This window comes from Papilio xuthus, unplaced genomic scaffold (genome assembly GCF_000836235.2).
Source record: "Papilio xuthus unplaced genomic scaffold, Pxut_1.1 DF824888.1, whole genome shotgun sequence".
In the NCBI taxonomy this organism is placed as follows: Eukaryota; Metazoa; Arthropoda; class Insecta; order Lepidoptera; family Papilionidae; genus Papilio; species Papilio xuthus.
In genome coordinates this window covers 60,429-81,240 of record NW_013533761.1, presented here as the reverse complement: position 1 = coordinate 81,240, position 20,812 = coordinate 60,429, and the positions used below count along the sequence as shown (strand labels likewise).

General features: G+C 39.0%; 3 protein-coding genes across 7 annotated transcripts; all 3 read right to left on the bottom strand.

The window, feature by feature from the left end:
* Positions 1-800: 800 nt before the first annotated feature.
* On the bottom strand, positions 801-6,842 carry LOC106127082 (putative inorganic phosphate cotransporter). The gene is made up of 11 exons (XM_013325052.1): positions 6,758-6,842; positions 6,353-6,645; positions 5,935-6,114; positions 5,593-5,731; positions 2,606-2,829; positions 2,194-2,343; positions 1,973-2,105; positions 1,765-1,883; positions 1,514-1,636; positions 1,238-1,367; positions 801-1,098 (listed from the first exon to the last, which is right to left on the bottom strand). The coding sequence occupies exons 1-11, from the start codon at positions 6,828-6,830 to the stop codon at positions 1,007-1,009; spliced, it is 1,656 nt and encodes a 551-aa protein (XP_013180506.1). The 5' UTR covers positions 6,831-6,842; the 3' UTR covers positions 801-1,006.
* Positions 6,843-8,369: 1,527 nt separating this feature from the next.
* Positions 8,370-13,266, bottom strand: LOC106127085 (putative inorganic phosphate cotransporter). 4 transcript variants are annotated; one of them, XM_013325056.1, is made up of 11 exons: positions 13,066-13,266; positions 12,225-12,364; positions 11,939-12,118; positions 11,361-11,499; positions 10,994-11,208; positions 10,645-10,803; positions 10,429-10,573; positions 9,766-9,890; positions 9,314-9,436; positions 9,080-9,239; positions 8,370-8,536 (listed from the first exon to the last, which is right to left on the bottom strand). In XM_013325056.1, the coding sequence occupies exons 1-11, from the start codon at positions 13,127-13,129 to the stop codon at positions 8,460-8,462; spliced, it is 1,527 nt and encodes a 508-aa protein (XP_013180510.1). In that variant the 5' UTR covers positions 13,130-13,266; the 3' UTR covers positions 8,370-8,459. The 4 variants fall into 4 exon arrangements, with proteins under 4 accessions (XP_013180510.1, XP_013180511.1, XP_013180512.1 ...); XM_013325057.1 differs by having other exon boundaries at positions 10,654-10,803; XM_013325058.1 differs by having other exon boundaries at positions 10,994-11,196.
* Positions 13,267-13,844: 578 nt separating this feature from the next.
* Positions 13,845-20,293, bottom strand: LOC106127086 (putative inorganic phosphate cotransporter). 2 transcript variants are annotated; one of them, XM_013325061.1, is made up of 11 exons: positions 19,953-20,029; positions 18,717-18,856; positions 17,918-18,097; positions 17,339-17,477; positions 16,857-17,074; positions 16,012-16,161; positions 15,459-15,591; positions 14,753-14,877; positions 14,546-14,668; positions 14,193-14,337; positions 13,845-14,107 (listed from the first exon to the last, which is right to left on the bottom strand). In XM_013325061.1, exons 1-11 carry the CDS (start codon positions 19,972-19,974, stop codon positions 14,043-14,045), a joined length of 1,440 nt encoding a protein of 479 aa, XP_013180515.1. In that variant the 5' UTR covers positions 19,975-20,029; the 3' UTR covers positions 13,845-14,042. The 2 variants fall into 2 exon arrangements, with proteins under 2 accessions (XP_013180515.1, XP_013180514.1); XM_013325060.1 differs by lacking the exon at positions 19,953-20,029 and adding an exon at positions 20,165-20,293 and having other exon boundaries at positions 13,855-14,107.
* Between the last annotated feature and the right edge of the window lie 519 nt (positions 20,294-20,812).

The window sequence follows — 20,812 nt, the reverse complement described above, 5'->3', positions numbered from 1 at the left end:
TAGTTTTGTAAGATAACAGCTTGTGCTCACTTCAGGTGCTACAGGTGGCTACAAGTGGTTAGAAAAAGATGTAATGATTGTTCTAATTTTTGTTTTTCAAAAATCAAAGATGCAGAAGCAGATGATCTGTTCAGTCGTTGTTACATTTTTACATTTTCCCCTGACGGCTGATATTATACATATATCTCACCTTACATCATAATATATTTCCTGACATCTTTCTGAATTAGTTGCAGTTAAATATTTGTGATATAAACGCGTAAACCTTTACATCCAGTGCTACGCATTTTTAGTATATCTGCATTGCAGAAGTAAAATGCCTGTGGCCGATAAATTCAACTACAGTTCTAGAGAGTAGTAGTAAAATTTACGTTTAGTTGGTGTCTGACGTCACATCCGTTTATATTCCGGTTTGGCTCTTCTATTGCATCCTACTGTCCAAAGAACTATACATTTATATTAGTAAGGTGCAATTTGATTCGTATTATATGGGATTATTGATTTTTTAAATCAATTACAAGTTATGAAGGTAATAGAAAAGTGTATCTCTTTGCTATCGGTTTGTCACTACAGTGAATTATAATTTCTTTTTTTATCTAATAAGCTTTAACAAAGTTTTTTGTTCTAATACCTAGTAGTGACATTATTTAAATACAAAGAAAAATTCAATAGGAAGTTATATCCAACAAATTATATTTATCGACTTTATCTTATAACAAACAAAATAAAGGGATTCCTGGAGATGTGGAGAAAAATGAAGAAAACCAAAAATATTAGCAAAATAACGACACAAACAAATCTATTTTTTACAACTTTATTTAAAATTCTTAATAATGTTTTGGATATGTTTCCTTTTGTGATGGTTATGCCTGCGAGCGTAACACACTGAGATTCCATTAATGACCTTGAGACAGCATCGTATAGTATCGTATCGCGGAGCAATCGACGGCACTCATTCGTTTTGTTCTATGTCGCTGTCCCTGTCAGTGTTGGCGGTGGCGGCAGTTTACTGTTCTTTATCAGATTTCTGTGATTCCTTTCTCTTCGCTAATATACTTTTCAGTTCCACCATTGCATCGTGTTCCCTTTTCTTGCCGTCTGAAAAATATATTTGAACTCAGTCTATTATTAATATTACAAAAAAAAATACGGCTTTTCCTATAGCCGGTTATTTTAAATTTCATTTTGTTTATATTTGTTGACTTCATCTTTGTGTTTGAAAATATAAAATAGTAACCTTCATCTTCTTCGCCGTAAAAGTTCCATTCCTGAACCGTACCCTTTGCGAAAATTACGAAAATTAGATTAGTGACGATTTGTAGCGCCGCGAACATCATAAACAGAATCTGCCATTTCTTTTGATTTGTCTGCAATAGAAATACATGTATAATATTTAATACACGAGTCTTCGTACTATTTATGGTCATACATATGTATGAATATAAGATTTTGGTTTACTATGGTTGTCCATTGGTTACTAAGAGTGAAATGAGACTACGAAAGTCGAGCTAACCACGTCGTCGCCGACGATGTTGGAGACGAGGACGGGTACTGCGAGTCCGGACAAGTTGGCGATCATATTACTCATCGCCATCATCGGACCCGCGAAGTTCGGCGCCAAGTCTATGTGGTTTATCTATGGAAATATGGACAAAAATATAATTTAACCCTTTCAAATATTGAATTGTATAGATAAAGTTGTAATTCGGATTATTTATTTTTAGTGTTTATGTTAAATGCATTAAAACAGTAATGTGTACTGACATGAAAGCCGACGTGAACGCCAGAGTGCAGACCGAGGCAAAGCACCATGGCGACGACGGCCAGCATCGTGTCCTCCACAAAGCTAAAGCCTACCAGAAACAGCCCTGATAGTGCCATTCCTGTAAACACGGAGTAAATTACAATATAGTACATCAGTGTACAATAGAATCTGAAGTAAAAATTATTTAAAGAATATACGTTTACGTACCAATTGAATTAGCCGTTCTTCTGATATTGACTATTGACATGAGCTTCTTGTTGGCGACGAGATCCGACACGTAGCCGAACAGCAGCGTCATGAGGTACATGGAGATGTACGGCAGCGAGGAGTACACGCCGTTCTGATCAATGTTACAAAAAAGTTAGCTTGAACCCTTCCTAAAGTTAGTCTGTGATATAATAAATAGTAACATTTTGACATTGTCTCACCCTCTTGATGTCGACGCCGAGGACCTTGTTCATGTACATAGGAATCTGCGTGAGGACGAGCAGATAGCCGACGGCACTGCCCGTGTGCGTCGCCACCAGCCCCCACACCGCTTTTGATGTCAGGATGTGCTTCCACGGCGTGCGCCGCTTCTGTATGAGACGTGCCTTTAGCTTTGCCTTTAGCTTATAGTCTTTTAAAATTTCTATGAATATTTCATAAAAAATAAAATTACACCATATTCGTATATGGAATAACTTTCAACTTTGTACTCGTAGAACTAACAGCTGCGGAGTTTAAACTCAAAACTTTTAGAAGATAAAATAAAATCAATTATTTTCTAACTTTATAGAGCAGACATGAATTATAATAGATGTAAACTGCTATCTAGACTTATAACAACATTCAATGTACCTTAACCCCGGAGTCTGCATTGCAATCTTTAGTAATGTATGCGAGCTCGTAGGCGGAGATGGAGGGGTGATCTGCGGGCGAGGCGGCACCAAGTTGGTGCCACAAAGCGCAGCACGCCAGGCTGGCCGCGCCGCAGCTCCAAAACGTCCACGGCCAGCCCAACGCTGCGCTGCCCGCGAACGCACCTGCCACCTGGAACGCCAGCACCGTGCCGAACTGCGAACCTACAGCCGACAACAACTACAGCATTCAAAGAAATCTAACAATCAAATCAAACTTGGACAATATCAAATTTACTTAAAGAATAATTACATTGGGCGTAGCCTTAGCTTGTTGTTAAAGTTCAATTTAATATTATGCAAAAAAAAAATAGCAAACGAGATAAATTCGAAGGACCGATTAATCCGAATTTAAATCAGAGCAATAATATTGAGGATAGAGAGAACTATTTGGCGGAGACGCTCCAGCCATCGCCGTCAGATTCCACCTTTTGTTTTGTTTGTTCTCGCATTGTTCAGGTAGCCGTCTAATCTTGGCATTGTTCTGCTTGTGTTCGTATTAAGTGAACTAAAGAGGACATTGTTTTGTTTTTCTTACATTTTCAGTTGTAAGTAGCCATTTATTCCTCGCAGTTGAAATGAGACTACATTATTTTAGATAACAATGTGTGCATTATTTTACTGCATGTGATGGTTGCAAACTTTTTTAATATAATTAATATCTACATCATTACATCTTACATTGTTCTGTCTATTCATATATAACATTTTTTCAACAATTGTAATATGGCTATTTTGACATCCCCCTTTTAAAACCCCTCATGTGCCCTAATGGCGTGAAGATCTATTTTCATCCTTCTCTACATTCTTCTTTTCACTTAACTTCTGACCAGGTACATAATATTAATAATATTATATAATATAATAGAAATATTATTCTACAAAAAATTCCAACTACTTACTTTGAATAAGTAAGTTTAAATACATAACATAAACAATATAAATAATACTTCGGAGAAAAGTAGTAAAAACCATAAACAAAATAATACATACCTAAACACACAAGCGCACATGCACAAACACACACTATCGCACACTATATATCTAGTATTTATATCTAAATAATAATAATCTATATTTAATTACATATATATTAGGAAACTATATATAACTTTAGGCAATAGATAAGAGAAGGTGCTGTCTCCTGAAACATAGTATTAACTAGTTCAGGAGACAGAGCCCACAATATTTTGTGAAAAATGTTTTATTTGCCCAATAAAGATTTTTTAATTTTTTTTAATCGATTTGATCGAAACGTACGAAGGTATTTAACAAATTATAGGAGACTATTTTACAAGTAAATAGCAGAGCGTCATTTGAGCACCGGAGAGGCATGTCGTTTGTTAAAAGAAGGAAATTAATTAAATTTTCTTCAGTAGAAAAAATTCCTTTTTCACATTTAACCAATTATGTTTTAAGAGTAAATTAAAATTTTAATTAACGCCAGGAAGTGGTAACGTCAGCGAAGCGGAATTTGACGCTGGATGGCGGCGTCAGGACTACAGTTCACACAACATTTAACCGATAATTAATCAAAAGCGGATTAAATTTAAATGTATGAATTTATGACATTTTTGTTTCACCTGCGGAATTAGGAAATTTTATCTGAACCAAAAAATATTTTCATTAAAATCGTACATTATGATCACACGCTTACAGCACTATAAGTGCAAGTCACAATTCCCGCACTTCCAAATTCAGCAGCGCCATTTTACCTGATTTTTTTTCACTGAAAACAAGGTTGAAGTACAAGTTTATTTGTTTTATCGCTGGTCGTATAATATACAGTCATAAAATCCAAGTGGTGCCATCTCTCTCTGTTGCTGGGAAACATTTTGCTACAAGAGATTTCTTTGCCGATGTAATTTAACAATAATTGTTAAATTGGATGAAAAATACGCTCCAATTACATATGTTATTACTTTTGAATATTTCTCAAGACATGCGTGTTATCTGATATCTCTCGCTCAAGTATAGCAAATAATTAAACTTTAAAGATCGTTACACCTACATTAAATTGCAATTATTTATTATTATACTATGAGCGAATAATAAATGAATTATTATAACTAAATAAAGCTCACGTTTTCGAAATACATTAGTGAGAGTCACACACGTACAAATAAAGTTGAAATGGCACACTGACGCTGAATGGTCGTAAACTAATTTGCAAGATTATCTTATACTTTGACTTGAATCTCCGCCGACCGTCAAAAGCTTTCTAATTTATAACGTTATGAGGTTTCAAGGGTCCTCAAAAGTTTCCGATTAGTTGAACCTTACTTACAATAAAGTTTCCATATTATTAGATACTGAGTTTACTCGAGATGTTACTTACCTAATAGTGAATGTTCAGAAAGAACATCTTCATTTAAATAGTATAGTAATGTATCATTCCCTGCATACGCGCGACAAATAAAAAATATCAAGAAACTTTTAACAGTTTTTATACAATCCTCATATCCGCATAAAGTACTGTGCTTTGATTGAAGTGAAAATGCGTAGGCTCCTCAACAAACACCGGCCCCTAACTTCCTTCCAGTTTACTGGTAATTGTCGCAAGTCCCTACTAAAAAGACAAACAGTGAGCACTTTGCGTCGGCTCTGTAACAATCCTCGAGCCTATAAATTTCGAGAGGTTCCAACACGAACTAGTAACTCGCTTTAGAGGGTGTAAAGGGAGTTTGCAAATTACAATTGTATGTTCGGTATTGAGGTCACGTGACACTTGCTGCGTGTCCTCATTAGTCTTATTTAGTTGTTAACGAGGGATTAAATATACTTGTAGAAGTGATAAGGATAAGGGACAAGAAAGTGCCTGCGTTCGCACTGCCGATATATTGAACTATGTTCAATTAAATTTTTTACGTCATCAACTAATATTTCTGCCTGTAACAAGAAGCTAGGTTGTTATAAAACGTAACTGACCTGTATAGATATAGGTGCTGAGGCGCCCCCTCTCTGAGAGCGGCGCCCACTTGCCGAGCAGCGTGTGCACGCTGGGGAAGAAAGCGGCCTGCGCCATGCCCTGCAGCAGCCGACCCGCGCATACCAACACCCAGCCTCCCTGCAACATCGCGCAATCACCACTAGTATCTGTTTCCAACGGTATTTCTACTGGAGAAATTAGTGGCTTTAGCTTTGTAAATAAGATGAATGAAACAATTAATAACGAGGATATTTGTACGTAACAAAGTATTACGCAAGCCAGTTTTTTAAGATTTTTATTAAGTTTTTTAAGATTGCTAAGTTCTGTATTCATATACAAACAAGAAGAGGCATCCAAGGCGTGAGTACGGAGAGCAGGCCGTTGACGAGCAGCGCGGCGCAGATGGGCAGCTTGCCGCCGAATTTCTGCGCGATCAGACCCATCGGCATCATCATACTCGTGTAGCCCACGAAGAAAGCGAACAAGATCATCTCCTGCTTCGGCTTCGACCATCTGTACGTCTGCAACGACACGCCGCCACTTATTGCAAGCCACATCTCTATTAATCTGTCCAGTAAACTCAATGAAACAAGTATATACCTAATATTCGTAATTGTGCATGGCGTGACGTCGTTTTCATCTCCATTTTTTATTACGTTTACTTGAGAAATTTATTCGCAACAAAATAGTTTTAAAATATAAAGAAAAGTAAGTATCTTAAAATGTTTATATAAAAGGTTAGCATCGTCGATCACTTACACGATATATATTCCACTGAGACTGTCCCTTCTCTATACAGTTCTCTACGTGACTCTCCTCTACAAACTCCGTGTTCAAAGTAGAACTAATGTCGGCTGAGCTTAAGTTAGTTAAGTTTAGTTTGTGTCCAACATTGGCACAGGTGGCGTTGCGAGCGCCGGGTGCCGTCATGGCCACCAGGGTGACGCTGAGATGAGCGCGCATCGAGAACCCAATGGAGAGGCTGATAAAGAGCAGCAGAGCCTGCAGGTGCCGCACGCCGAAACCAGGCGGTGCTTTGATTTCCGGCGGCTCTAGAAAGTAATGATAATAATTGCTTATCATCCTTGAGCTTTCATAACAATGAAAGCTCAAGGATGACAAGCAATTATTAGCGCGGAGTTCTCCGAGGAGAAGTTGACAGACCTTCATGTTTCTCTGCGAGGGGCACGCTCGTGTAATCAGCCTTCTCTGCCGACATACCGCACTCTTGTGACATACTATGTGAACGATTCGCATGATGGTCTGATACCGCAGCAAGGGTTGATAACCAGTGTAAATATTTGGAGAATGATTTGTTACATATAATTTAGCGCCGAGTAGATTTGCTTATCTTAATGATTTAGTCCATTAACAATAATTAAATTATTGTGAATGAAAAATATTTTGGTTGTCGACATCTATAGAATAGGACAGGAGTCGTATACTCTGCAATAACATATTTTGTACGAATGGGCCGGCTCGACCGGTGCAATACCACGACCACACATCAGACTGGCGTGAAGTGGAAGTAAGTATGGTAAATATTCTCTGTCTGTGTGTCACCTCTCTATCGATTTAAGGTACTAACTCAAATGGCCGCTTGCTCGTTTAAAAAAGGAAGTACTGTTAATTGAAAAAAAAAAACGAAAACTTTAAGACACTGGTAGATAACTACTAGCTACTACTACTTTACTCGCTCCACTTTTGGGCACGCTCCCGATTCTTACCCTCGAGTCCCGCATAGATTTCGATGTTGTCGTAAATGAAATACCCATCCGCAACAACAATATCAATTATCTAAATATCTTAATTTGCAGTTCCTTGATAATGGTTTAAACAAATATAAACAAACTTACAGACAAGATATAAACTATTTTATAATTAACTTTAATTATGAAATGAGTAAAACAAGATATGAAAATAACATTATTTCATATTTTACCACAATTCAAAGTTTCTACTTTAATTATTTCAAAAAATATATACGAAGAAGTCTATAATTAAAGTTTTCTAATTGCGACAGAAAATACGAGTAGGTATATACTAACAGCATTGTATGGCGATCTGTTGAGTGAACAATAACTAAACTATTTACTATTTTGCCGTAATTTTGACCCAATAGTTCCCAATTATATTCTCTCAAACTTACTTTTAGTTTGTTTTTTTTTTAATATTACGGCTTCGTGACCGGCCAATATGTAATCTTTTATATTGATATCTTTCACTTTTCCTGGTTTCATTTAAAATGTAATATCAATTTCAAAAGACATTTACTTAAACTGTATAAATAGAGTGGCGTATCACAAAGTAATTCTTAAAAAAATAGGTACATTTATTTGATGATTATATTTGTAGTCAACTGGCAAATCATCTTATCTACATTTTGAGACTATTACGTCAGTGGAAATTTCCGCACGGTGTGGCGGTGCGGCGGTGCGGCGGTGCGGCGGTGCGGCGGTGCGGCGGTGTGGCGGTGTGGTTCAACGTTGTAGAGCAAGGCATTGTGTCATAGCGTATGTAAGGAAACTGTGGACTCTTAACATATACGCAGAAGATTTCCTCACCCTGTCCTTCGTCCTATCCTTATGTCCGGAGTAGTATTTTTGTTATTTAAGGGTCCCTTCACACAGACATATTTATTTTTTATAGATTCAGGTTTTTATTTTGTTAATAACATGAGGTAACTTAGTACAGAGATAGTATACATATATATCCACCTTTTTAACTTAATTGACTCATTATGAAAGAAGACTATTATTTTTTTCTAATTGTTTATTATTATAATGTGTTTCCTTAAGTAGTAAAAACTATAACAATATCGACGAAGTTCAAAACATTAGTAAAAACGAGTACGAATATATTTAGGTCAGGAAATAGTTTCGCTCGGTGTTGCCGCCATCGGCTTCTTCGGGTACATATCCAGCAGTTCCAATTGACTAGCATCTGTCAAGAAGGAAATGGTACATTGACAAAATTAAATATCGATTGATTTTTTTATGTTATAATGTTATTATGTTATATAAGTGAGGTGACAAATGATCAAGCGGCCACTTGAATTCGCCGAAATAGCGAAGCCACCGCTGTCCGTAGACATACGCAATTGTAGGTGCATTGACTACCTTTAATAGATATAGGAAGAGACACACTTCATATCCACATCCTCCTTCGTCAAATCCACTTCTCGTACCCATCCTTTCCTTATAAATAAGGGTGAGAAAGGAAAGTGAACTAAAATTTGGCTTCCGACACGCGCACTCGTCTGATGAAACGCGGAATTTCTTCCTCTTTACGACAGTCTTCTGTGTGGTTACTTGGTTACCTGATTATACCCTCAATAAAGGATGAAATGGTCGATGTTTCAACTACATTTGGATACATGCTCATAGTATTCTGCTTCTAAAACCCATTAAATGAAATGATGAAAGAGCAACAATTAACTTTTAAATAAGAGAATCATTAACATATATAAAATATAAGCAAACAGACCCTCGGGACTGAGGCCAGTGTTGTGATAGGCGAAGTCTCGACCCCCGGTGCGGTCCCACAGCGCAAACCCTGCGCCCCCCGCCGCGCCCCCCGCCGTGCTGCATACTCCGTACAAACCCGCCATACAACAGAACACCACACGCCATGCGTCCGTTTCATTCTGGAATCACCAATATATGTAGTTAAACTACAGTACATCACATAACAAGAAGATTAGTTACGTTGCTGACTTACCTGGTGATTTCGGAGAATTATTCCAGTGACCAGGGGCACTGCTGCGCCCAGGACACTGGCAAAGGCACTCGTTATTGCGATCAGCATACCGCGATAATTCTCACTTAAATCTCGAACATTTTCCTGGAAATATTAAGAACGGTTCATTTTTGAAACACGTGTCCATAGAAGAAGATGTTTTTGAATTCTGTTTTAGCTCGCCTAGATTTTCTCTTGTAATTTTTTACTGCAAAATACACATTTTAGCTGAAACAAACACAATAAGCGGAATTACCTTTAATTTTCTCGGGAATCCATAAACAAAATCAAAAAAATATCGACATACTGAAATATACACGAACAGCGCAAAAGTCAATAAGTGTGTCAATAAGCAAATATATATTATATAATATGTAGTAGGTTTTGTCGGATATACAACAACGAAAATCAACAAGGTTAATATTCTGACTCACAATAAAGCCGGAATACTGGAAAGCGAGTAATCCCAGCGTAACAGTTAATACGCAAAGTCTTAAATAACTCCATTGCTCCGGCATGTTAGGTGACATCGCTAATCCCGCCACGATCGGTACACTTCCTGAAATGCGGTTATATTAATTATTCACTTCTCATTTAAACGTATTTCCCTTTTAGTGGCCGTTATATAATAAACGTCACAGTAAAAACGCACGCGAAACTATAAATGTCTTCATGTCTTTCTTGTTTAATTGTGAAAACCCTGAAAACTGTTATATTGGAAAAAACATTTTCTCACCAAGTGCCGAATCAGGTCGGCGAACCATGTTACAAAATCACAATGTCGGCTCGGGTTATTATTAATCAATTTCGTTGACATCAATATCTGAGGAATTTTATAATTAACACTCCGTAGCTCCGGGGCTCCGATACCTCGGCCGCAAACGCCGATGCTGGCGAGCTGCTTGCACGTGGCCTCGGTATTGCTTTATTAAATAAATTCTTTGTCACAAAAATGTGACCTGTTGTCTCTTCTTTGGTAAGAGGATGAAAAAAGTCAAAATGTCTCATAAAGAGAATTTATTCACCCTTCCAGTAAATTTTTTACTCACCGGAACTGAATTTGGAAAGGTATTTTTAAACGGACAACCTTTACTAACCAAGCACATTGACCACGATCTTTGTATATGTAACATTGAACAGGTGAGCCATCAAATTAGACTTCAACAAGCAACGTAATGTCGGGGCAGTGGTCGCGAACAGCGTTAGTAAACATATGAACGGCATCATTGCTTGCACTCCACACTGGAAATAAAAATAGTTGAAAATTACATACTTATCATTGAACACTGTAAATACACTGCAGATATACATACATACAGTACCTGTTGCAGCGAGAGTCCTGTTGACTTGAGGTACAGCGGTACGTCCACTAAGTAGAAGACGAACAGAGCGTTGTTGGCGGCGTGAGCGAGCGCCAGCCCCGCCACGCGCCGGCAGCGCAGCATGCTGCGCCATGGCACACGCTGCATCTTCTGCGAACGTACTACATGTTACAAATTTACTACTAATAAGTATCAACAACCTATCGTTAAGTTTACTACAAACCTATTATATATAAAGGGTAGTTAACTTTTTAGTAATAACTAAATGGTATATAGTTAACTGATATTACATTAAATTATCTGATATGATTTATCTAGAGCTGCATCGCACGAAACTGACTTTTCGGTATCCCGCTGAGGCCTCCTTTATGTACTCCCTCTCGGCGTCGGGGCAGGCGTGGTGCTGCTCGGGCGAAGCGGCCGTGAGCAGCGCCCACAGTACGGCCAGTGACAGCGCCAGTGTGGCCTGCGCGTAGGCGATCAACTCCCAGCCTAGCCTTGACCCGCTCAGCCATCCCGACGCCGGCAGGGCCACTATCATGCCTACATAACTACCTAAAATGTACGCTTTTCATCAAATATCACCTATTATATCCATCAATTGATAAATAATTTATTGAACTTTAACAATTTTTTTTTCAAAGCGAACTAGTATATCTTGAAATAATTTACAAACCCAATCAGAATATAAATTCAATGTCGATTACCTGTATCTATAATACAGGCAGCAGTCTGTCTCTCTATAGGCGGGAGCCAGTTATCGAGCAGGGCGCGGTTGACGGGGGCTATGCAGGGCTGCGTCATGCCCATCAGAAAGTAAGCGTTGCACAGCGCCGTCCAGCTGCCCTGCAACATGCAAAATACAAACAACCACAAAATAATAAAAAAGTAAGTATTTATAGTTGATTGTGATAACAAGCGGGACATCTTCTTGTCAACTCTTTATATTGATTAGTCGCTTGAAACTAATACTTAATAACACATTATTAACTAATAATATTTTAATCAAAATTAAACATCCGGTAAACGTGTAGCTTCTATAACAGCATGTGACGTCATCAATCGTCTCAGCAAGAAACTCTCCTTCTTAGCCACAAGAACTGAGAATAAGTCATTAGACAAGAAAAACAAATTATTTCCCTGTATGTCGCGCCTTATGATTTATCCCTATGGTTTTAGGTTGATATAGTAATTAACCTAACCAAGATACGAAATGAAGATTTTGTTAATAAAACGTTTTTGTCTTTAGGGAGCAACAACAAGGGTTACTGAATGCTGATTTTACCTTGTTAACAATGGTAGGCATAAGAGCGGTTAGGCTCCCATTGATAAGGAGCACAGCGGTGATAACGAACTTGTCCCCGAGACGCGGCAGATACAGCTCGGCAGGCAGCAGAGCCAGCGCGTACCCGCTAAAGAACGCCCACAGCGCCGCGCCCCGCTCACCCTCGCCCCCCGCCGTCATCTACATACACATTTGTAATACTTACAAATATTACATTCAATAATATTAACTAGGTCTTCTAGGTCAAGCATCCCAAACAATTTGATTTAATTAAATAATAATGTACTTGAACGTAGGAATCGTTTCGTCGCGAGGTGTCGGTGAGGGCGAGCAGCGCGACGCCGGCGCTGGCCCGTAGTGCGCCCAGCGCCGCCGCGCACAACAACATGTAGGTTACCTGCACGTGTCGCACGCCCACTCGCCACTCTGCATGAAAACCATTTGTTTTTGAATTAAGTATCGATTACAACCACCGAAGATTTATACAGTATGATTTTTCATCATCCACATTAATATTCCTTCCCGAGAGACAAAACCTAAGCGGAAAATTCACGGAATATGTCTACTAAATTTATTGAAGAATGTAATGCGTTTCGGCATCCTGGACTAAATAGATACATTTGGAGACAGAAGCATTTATATCGTTGGACAGAAACACCTGACCTTCGACACAGAAAGCCCTTGAAATAATCAACCAAAAAACATTATTTCACGAACAGATAATAAATATATTGTTAATGTATTACGATAAGGTAACACAGAACAAAGCTTTGCCTTAACTATTAGCAATAAATTAGAGGCGTAGCGTTACGTAGAGAGGTTGCTAGTTACTGGTAGTTAGGGCCTCGTCCGATGTCCGGCTGCGATAACGCCTTTGTGCAAAACAAAGGCGATGCCACTGCCTCGCAAAAACATGACTGCTACCAGAACAAACAAGGTGACAACAGTTTCAATCCAAACTTAGTATTTTTATTTTCATTTCTCCATAATCTACATATATATAGCGATAGTTATCGCCAATTATTAATCGTGGTTTAGGTTAATTGGAACCTTTGCGGGATCAATGGGAATCTTCTTCTTTCTTTCTTTGTTGTATACTTCTTTGAAATTGAATTCTTATCACTTACTCGTTTTAGTTATAACTCCATTGTAGCCATCTCGAAATTTGTATTTCAAAAACTCCACGTCCATGCTTTGTTTGGATTACAACGCAACACAACACAACAATCACAGTCTGCTTCTCAGGCGCAATATCGCTATTTTCATAATAAAAAGTAAATGACTGTCGCCGTCATTTCACTGAACGTTATCATCAGTTATCGTCGAGACAGTCGTTTTACAATTATGTTATCCTAATGTACATTTGTTATATTTGCAAAGTCAACCTTCTCATCAAAATACGTGACGTTTGTTGAGACATTATCTAAGGCCTTGCTGTTGTTGTCAACAACATTACACCTTGTCAATGTTCTCATTTACAAAACTTTATTGTTGCAGACAGTACCTGTGGAAAAGTTAAAGAATTTCAAATAGCTGAAAATGCTATTTGCTAATTTATTTTTAGCTCTTCATTGAGTTTATGTTTTTTACTTTGGAATGTTTTTACTGTAAACTGTACAGTAACTTCTTCAACACATCTTCATGGTCCAGTAAACTAAATGAAAAGTAACTCTATAAAGTTGTCTATTATAGAGTCTGCTGTTCTTATTTTGATATTTTCGAATGTTTGCTATTTTTATCATTATTTTACCAAACCTCCGCTCTAGTTTGATTGGCACTTTATTTGAGTTCTTCCAGTACATAGCTGCAGGAAGAACGCTCTAATATAACAAAATCATTTTGCAAATGACACCAACAATTACTTATAAAAATTTATTTGAACATCCATAATATGCAAGCCTAGTATACATTATACTAAGTTTAAATCACTAGATATAATCATATTAATCGCTAGGATTCACAGGCATAAAGGACACGCAATTTCTTGTAGTCGAGGTCGTGGTTTACTTTTCCGCTGTATCTGTTATTGAAGTATCTGGCTGCAGTAGGTCGTCGTTCCTTCGTGAATGTCCGATGTCTTTTGCACGCTTTTGGTAAAGCAGTGTCAGTGGTTCTTGGCCTCTTCTGCTTTTAGTATCGCAGAACTTGTTAAAGCTGGCGTTACCTCCTCTGTGAAAAATATAATATAATATTAGTGGAACTTTAGTAAGCAACAATTTCATTAATGAGATACTTTGTGTACATGTGAAAATACCTGGGTCAGCAGACTTCTTATCTTCAAAGTCGGGGTCGTCCCACGGCTGGCACTTTGCCGACGCGAATATCATATACATAATATTGGTGACAATTAACAGACATGATATTATAAGAAAACATATGCGCCACCGGCTTAAATCCGTCTGGAAGAAAACAGATAAAGTATTTATGTTAGACGAATTATTATGGAAAATTTATTGACAAATGTAAAATATTCACTCGGAGCGCTATGTATGGATGGATCAGTATCAAAAGTATTTACTCTCTGCAAAACATGCTGTGTAAAATATACACAAGTCTACGTAGGTGATGTTTAATTATTACCTGAGAAATTGCATAATTAGTACTTACGGGGTCGTTGTTTAAGATAAAGCTGGTAAGCAGTGGGGTGCCCACGCTGCCGAAGTTTGCGATAAAGTTGGTCAGAGAGAGCATCACGCCCGCGAAGTTCGGCGACATGTCCAGGTGGCTCATCTAATCATACAATGTGCATTAACTTACTTTACATGAGATGACATTTAAACAATACACTTGTACTAGTAAAATCCAATAGATTACCATAAACCCAGCAGCGCTGAAACCATAGAGCGTGAGAGTAGCCACCAGCACTGCGATAGCCATGTTCTCGTGCTCCTTGCCGATGAAGGACAGTCCCGCCAGACCGAAGGCCATGCCGAAGCAGGCTAAGAAGATTATAATACCGTAATATTAGTAACATAGTACTTAATAAGTAATATTGTACTAGGTACTGAAGCGGGAAGAGTTCTTTTTTTTATATCATAAGGTGGCACCTGAAATCGCTGAAGTAGCGAAATGACCGTTGCCCACAGACACACGCAACTGCATATGCGTTGCCTACTTTTAATCCACGGAGGAGAGAATGCACAGAATGAAAATATTTTCCCTTCCCATGCATCCTCTCATCCGGAAAGTCCACTTCCACTTCCCATCCCTTCCTTATAAAAAAAGGGTGGTAAGGGGAAAAGGACTAAATTAGGCCTCCGGGACGCACATTCATCAGACGACACGCGGAATTACTTCCACTTCACGCCTGTCTTCTGTGTGGTCGTGGTATTTCACCGGGCGAGCCGGGCCGATTCGTGCGAAGATGTGAAAGCGGGCTCTACCACTGTTAAACACATTATGATGTGTACCCTGACTACTGTTCTACTCTATCATCTTTGTTTTTTACTCTGGACTTTATCCTAACAGATGCTTTAGTTTTCACCGTTTATTGATTTAGCGTTAGCAATCACGGACTCACCGACAGAATTGAAGAGTTTTCTGCAGGTACCAACGGAGAGCAGGCCACGGTTAAATATCTTCTCCGACACGGATGCGGACACGATGTTGCCCAGCCACATGCCCGCGTAGGGCAGCGCCGATAGCGAAGCGCTCTAACAAATAAATAAAGAACAAGAACTGAATTTAATTGGAAATAAACATTCTTGGCGATGGTATTATAAAATTAACGTTTCGAAACAAAGGCAGTCGGACCGCCTTCATTCGATCAAGATAACAATTCCACGTTTAGAACACTTATCTCTCCTGGTTCCTCTACATTTCAGACATTTTTATCATTTTCTCATGAGTCATCTTGGTATGCTAATTTTGTCGTCGGCGTTTATTAAAGCTTGATTTATATTGCCAGTGCTACTTTTTTTATAAGCATAAATAACTTTGGAAAATGTTGAAAGAGTTTCAGTTTGAGAAATGTTGAGAAGAGAAGAGAAATGGGAGGCGGAGGCGGAGGCGGAGGCGGAGGCGGAGGCGGAGGCGGAGGCGGAGGGGGAGGCGGAGGCGGTACATATACTTACATTCTTTAACGATATGTGCAATCCTTTCTCCAAATATGTGGGCATGTCGACAAAGAATAGGACGTAGCTGCAGGAGAAGCCGATGTGCGTGATGGCGATGGCCCAGAGACCGCGCGAGCGCAGGATGTGGCGCCAAGGCGTGCGCAGTACCTGCACACACACTCAAGGTTATTAACATGAATAATTAATTACCAAGCTATAAGACAATTACTTGTAGAAAACATATACGATCTTAGGAATTATGATAATAGTTATATTTAGTATCCTACAAGTGTACATCGATGTGTTAATAAAGAAGAAACGAATTAGTTGAACAAAAAACATGACGAGTTTGTTTAGATAGAGAGATGGAGAGTCAGTAAACGTTTTCTCGTCCCATACATTTTGGAGCATTTCTGTATAAACTTATAAATTTCAGGAAATAATTGATTGTTAAATAAATATCATAACTGCTCCGGAAAGTAGATGAATTAACAGTTATTTTTTTTTCGTCAATTCTATATATGTATTATAGGTACTATTAAAGATCACAAAGCGAGAGGAGTAGTGATCCGTAACTTTCCGCCTAGCAAATTGGAAAATAGAGATGTAACGCCGGCGAGCGGAGGCCGCTCGAAGCCGCACAGAGCGCAGCCGCGAGTCGTCCCCGACCGAAGTGCATTCTGTTTTCAATTAAGAGCGGTTTGCAGCCAGCCCTCGCCGCCGCCTTCCGAGCAATTTATGTTCGATGCAATTCCAATTGTATAACTGTACCAATATTTGAACTGTATGCGACATTGTAAATCTTCTCTGTGTTTGTATATTATTTAGTAATAACAGTTAGATGTTGACTTTACACTGCATACCTTTCCCCCGGACGTGTGCAGCCCCCGCTCTATGTACTGCCGCTCCAACTCCGTCATGAAGCGGTGCTCACCGGGCGTGCTGGCCGAGAAGAAGTACCACACGGCGGCCGACGTAAACATCAGTCCCGATATCGAGTAAAATATCAGCTTCCAACCGATGGCTGTCTCTGCCAGCAGACCCGACAGCGGCATCGCTATGATTGTTCCCAGTTGCGTGCCTGGAAAATAAAATACTGTGATCTCATATAATGCTTAATAGAGATTATAGAACAATATGGTGAACCCTTTCTAGGATTATTATCGATTGCCGCGAGCCTTATAAGAATAATTATGATCATTATTGGCCTCCTCGGCAGCCGGAGCTGGGGCCGTCCTATGTACGTGCCCAATCACAGGGCCAAAGTGATGGCTTGCAACTAACAAGGAATCAGCACTTTGATGATTTTACATGTAATAATGATAATAAAGAAAGTGTCACGTACCGCCGTAGATGATGCCGGCGAGTGTGGTGCGCTCTTGCGCAGGCAGCCAGCGGCCGAGCAGCGTGTGCGACGCGGGGAACAAGCATGCCTGCGTCAGACCCATCAGCACGCGACACGCGCACACCACCGGCCATCCGCCCTACCCGGCGCCGACGATTAATTATTTACACTTTTCACCAGCTGGTAGTTCAATATTTACTTCAAGTAGCTTTGGCATTTACAAGGTTTTAACGCCGAATCGTCAACTTCTCGTCAACCATGCACAACACCGCCGCGAGATAGCCGCAGCGAGCATTCTACGCCGATTCGACGATGCCAATGGAGGATAAAGATATTAGTTTTTAAAACGTTATGTCATTATGGCTTGCACGAGTAGCCGGCGCGCGGTCCACAAGTGAACGCGGCGGTCGGGTTGAAGCCTAGTGGACACCGTGTCGACACCTCGCGGAATACGACACTTTCCATCCTTGCAAGCGATAATTAGGTATCGTAATTTTGTTGACAAGGAGTAATGTCGCTAAATAGGTTTTACCCATATTTTATGTGCTAGGTCAATTTAATTAAGGAAAGTACACATACGATGTAGGAGAGCACGGGCAGCAAACCGCAGATGAGGCCATTGGCAAGCAGTGCCACCAACAGCACGGGCTTGCCGCCGTAGCGCTTGGCCAGCAGCCCCGCCGGGATCTGCATCAATGTGTATCCCCAAAAGAACGACGACAGGATCAGCCCCTGTATGTTCTTGTCCCAATCGTATATCTATAAATTATGAAATTATTTAGTTTTCGTAAATTTTATCGCGAATTTAGTCGTATACTCGTACCTTCGCCACAAAACGTGTTGTTTTTTATAAGACATTTATTAAAACTTGTGTTGATAGTTGTGATTACGTAGCAGGAAATTGTTCCAATGCAGTAACACACTCTAAGTAATTATCTCGAAGCCACGACTACACAATTCACAATTCACAAACCCCGCAATAAGCCATTACACTTAAACTATTAGTGTATATGGGTATACTAACATACTTTATTTTAGGGATGCAACGTAATTGTCTTTATCATTTATTTATATGATGAGATGTCACATGATTCCTGGAGATAGTCATGAGCGTGACGAGTGTGACGTAAGTCTTGAATTCAAAACGAATATTTACAGAAAGTAATGTGTTGAGTCACTGTTGTACTTTTAGTATAATGATTGGTTTGTTGGCCTATCTCACAGTCACATAGCAATGTATTTACTAGAAAAAACACTTTCAGTAGTTATTGAAATCGAAATGCACATCGTGAGAAAATACTTTCAGGAAGATTAAATGTAATAAATGTTATTAATATAATATGAACCTGAGTGTAAGTTAAAGATAGCACCGAGTTACCGTGATGTCGGTGCTGTTGAGGCGCGAGCGGTCTGTCATGGCGAGCACGGCGACGGCCATGCTGCCTCGCGCTATGAACAGCGAGATCATGCACAGGCACATGCACACGCTCTGCAGGTGCCGCACGCCGAACCCATAGCCTGCAAACAAACAAACAAACAATCTTACATCCTTCAATATCTTCATTACTGTCCAATCTAATCCTGAAGCTTTCGTCCGTTAAAAAGGAATATGCACTTAGTTATTTACCTACACTGCTAAAACTTATTAAAATGCAGAGTTTGCAAAACTCAAGTTAATAAGTCAAAGTGACGCCAATATTTCTAAATAGAAATTAAGACAGATAGAAATCAAAAATATATTTATTATATTTACTATAGTTTATTTGTTAATTATTTTCCCAGACCTAGGACCAGGGATCTCTAATAGAACTATTGGGGCTACTGATATGAAAAGTAGAATCATTTGCGTCTGATGGTGTGTGTGTGTGTGTGTGTGTGTGTGTGTGTGTAGCGCGGTAGAGAGCGATAGTATTGCAGACGCTGCGTCTCCGTCGAGCTTATGTTATCATTAAAGGTGTGCTATCGAGGGGCCTGTCCCGTGCAACCTCTGCTAGAATTCGTGACAGGGGCGTCGCCTGTCCACGTCATTTGACAATGTGATGAAATGTCACGTGCAGCCGTAATCTAGTGGCGCATTATATTAACTTGTCAGCGGCTTGTCTCTATAGAGTCTAGTTAATCTGCCAAACGATGTCTATGTCTTATGGTCAAACGATGGAACTGGTATTTTAGCTCCCTATTATATTGCTCTTTCTTAATAATCAACATTAGTGGTAATGCTATTTTCGTTACGTGACTTGTATTTTTTACGCCTACTCTTTTTATACTGACTTTAAAACACGAATTGATACATAAGAAGAAATTTTTACGTAGACAATTCTGCGGCCCAGTGATGAAACCGATACACATAAGTAAAGCAATTAATTATTATTCACGCCGATGCTAACGTGCCGGATGATATCAACGACGATAGAGTTCGTGACGGACCGTCTACCCAAAATATATCGAGGAATATTAAACGACACCTGAAAACAATAAGCTAACTAGACAAAGATGCATAGAAACTTGACAAATTAGTAAATTATGTTAAGGCATAATATCTTATTATTCCATGCTTCTAACGACGAGCAATACAGCCTCTGCATGTGCAGTTCTTCATGAACAGGAATGTTACCTGGCAGCGCGACCCCGCACATACTGAACTACGTAAATGACTACAACAATAGTAATGAGAGATGAAGTTGATTGACAAAGTACTTATAGTATCGTCGCAATAGACTTGTACTATACATTTATATATATGTAGTTACAATGAGTTCTATGGAAAGGTCTTACACCAAGTACATCAGAATCATCACATAACAAAACAATAACGTTATACTTTACATCTGTTGCCGAGGCGTTCGGAGATCGTCCCGAGCTTTCCTTTGCAATTATTTTCGGTAACCATTTTTGGTATCCATACAGTTCGACCTCACACTACAGAAACGCCTTAGGGAATAATATAATTATTGTAGTTCACTGCAAAAGTAGCATTCCATGAGTAAATAAATAAATACGGCAATAAAAAAATCAACCTAAAAGCAGCGTTATTTTAAGGAGATTAAAGTAGACAATGCTGAAACCTTTTTCATATTTCATTGACGTAACAATATGTCAAGCCGAGTAATGCCGAGTGATCCACAAGTAAACAAGTGATTTTATATAAAGATAAATTTGTGTTTAATAGTGTTTGCTTTGAAACTAATTTTAGATTTGAGTCTACGTATGGATTTGCTAATGTTTGCATATTTATTCTAAGATTTTTTCATAGTTGAAGTACTAACGTTTGAAAATAAATTTTTTTATTTAACTTCCATCGAAGAATTAATTTTTCATTATTCTGATTATAACAAACAAGTAGGGTAAAGTTGACAATCATTGCCATTGACAACTGCGACATAAACATAACAACACCTTTATATACTTTGACAGAATATGAACATTGACAGGCTTAAGAAGATTATGAAATGGAACATAATAAAAAAAAACAAA

What these genes read in the sequence shown, in the direction of transcription:
- LOC106127082 (XM_013325052.1), bottom strand. Translation starts at nt 6,830, where the DNA reads ATGTCACAAGAGTGCGGTATGTCGGCAGAGAAGGCTGATTACACGAGC. An exon ending in CTCAGTGGAATATATATCGT is followed by an intron (nt 6,115 to 6,352) that starts GTAAGTGATCGA and finishes GTGTCGTTGCAG; the next exon opens with ACGTACAGATGGTCGAAGCC. An exon ending in ATGCAGACTCCGGGGTTAAG is followed by an intron (nt 2,344 to 2,605) that starts GTACATTGAATG and finishes CGTCTCATACAG; the next exon opens with AAGCGGCGCACGCCGTGGAA.
- LOC106127085 (XM_013325056.1), bottom strand. Translation starts at nt 13,129, where the DNA reads ATGGACGTGGAGTTTTTGAAATACAAATTTCGAGATGGCTACAATGGA. An exon ending in TGCCTACCATTGTTAACAAG is followed by an intron (nt 11,500 to 11,938) that starts GTAAAATCAGCA and finishes TGCATGTTGCAG; the next exon opens with GGCAGCTGGACGGCGCTGTG. An exon ending in CGCTGCAACAGGTACTGTAT is followed by an intron (nt 10,574 to 10,644) that starts GTATGTATATCT and finishes TTTTATTTCCAG; the next exon opens with TGTGGAGTGCAAGCAATGAT.
- LOC106127086 (XM_013325060.1), bottom strand. Translation starts at nt 20,228, where the DNA reads ATGGTTACCGAAAATAATTGCAAAGGAAAGCTCGGGACGATCTCCGAA. An exon ending in CGAACGCCTCGGCAACAGAT is followed by an intron (nt 18,857 to 20,164) that starts GTAAAGTATAAC and finishes GTTTGTTTGCAG; the next exon opens with GCTATGGGTTCGGCGTGCGG. An exon ending in TGCACATATCGTTAAAGAAT is followed by an intron (nt 15,592 to 16,011) that starts GTAAGTATATGT and finishes TTTATTTGTTAG; the next exon opens with AGCGCTTCGCTATCGGCGCT.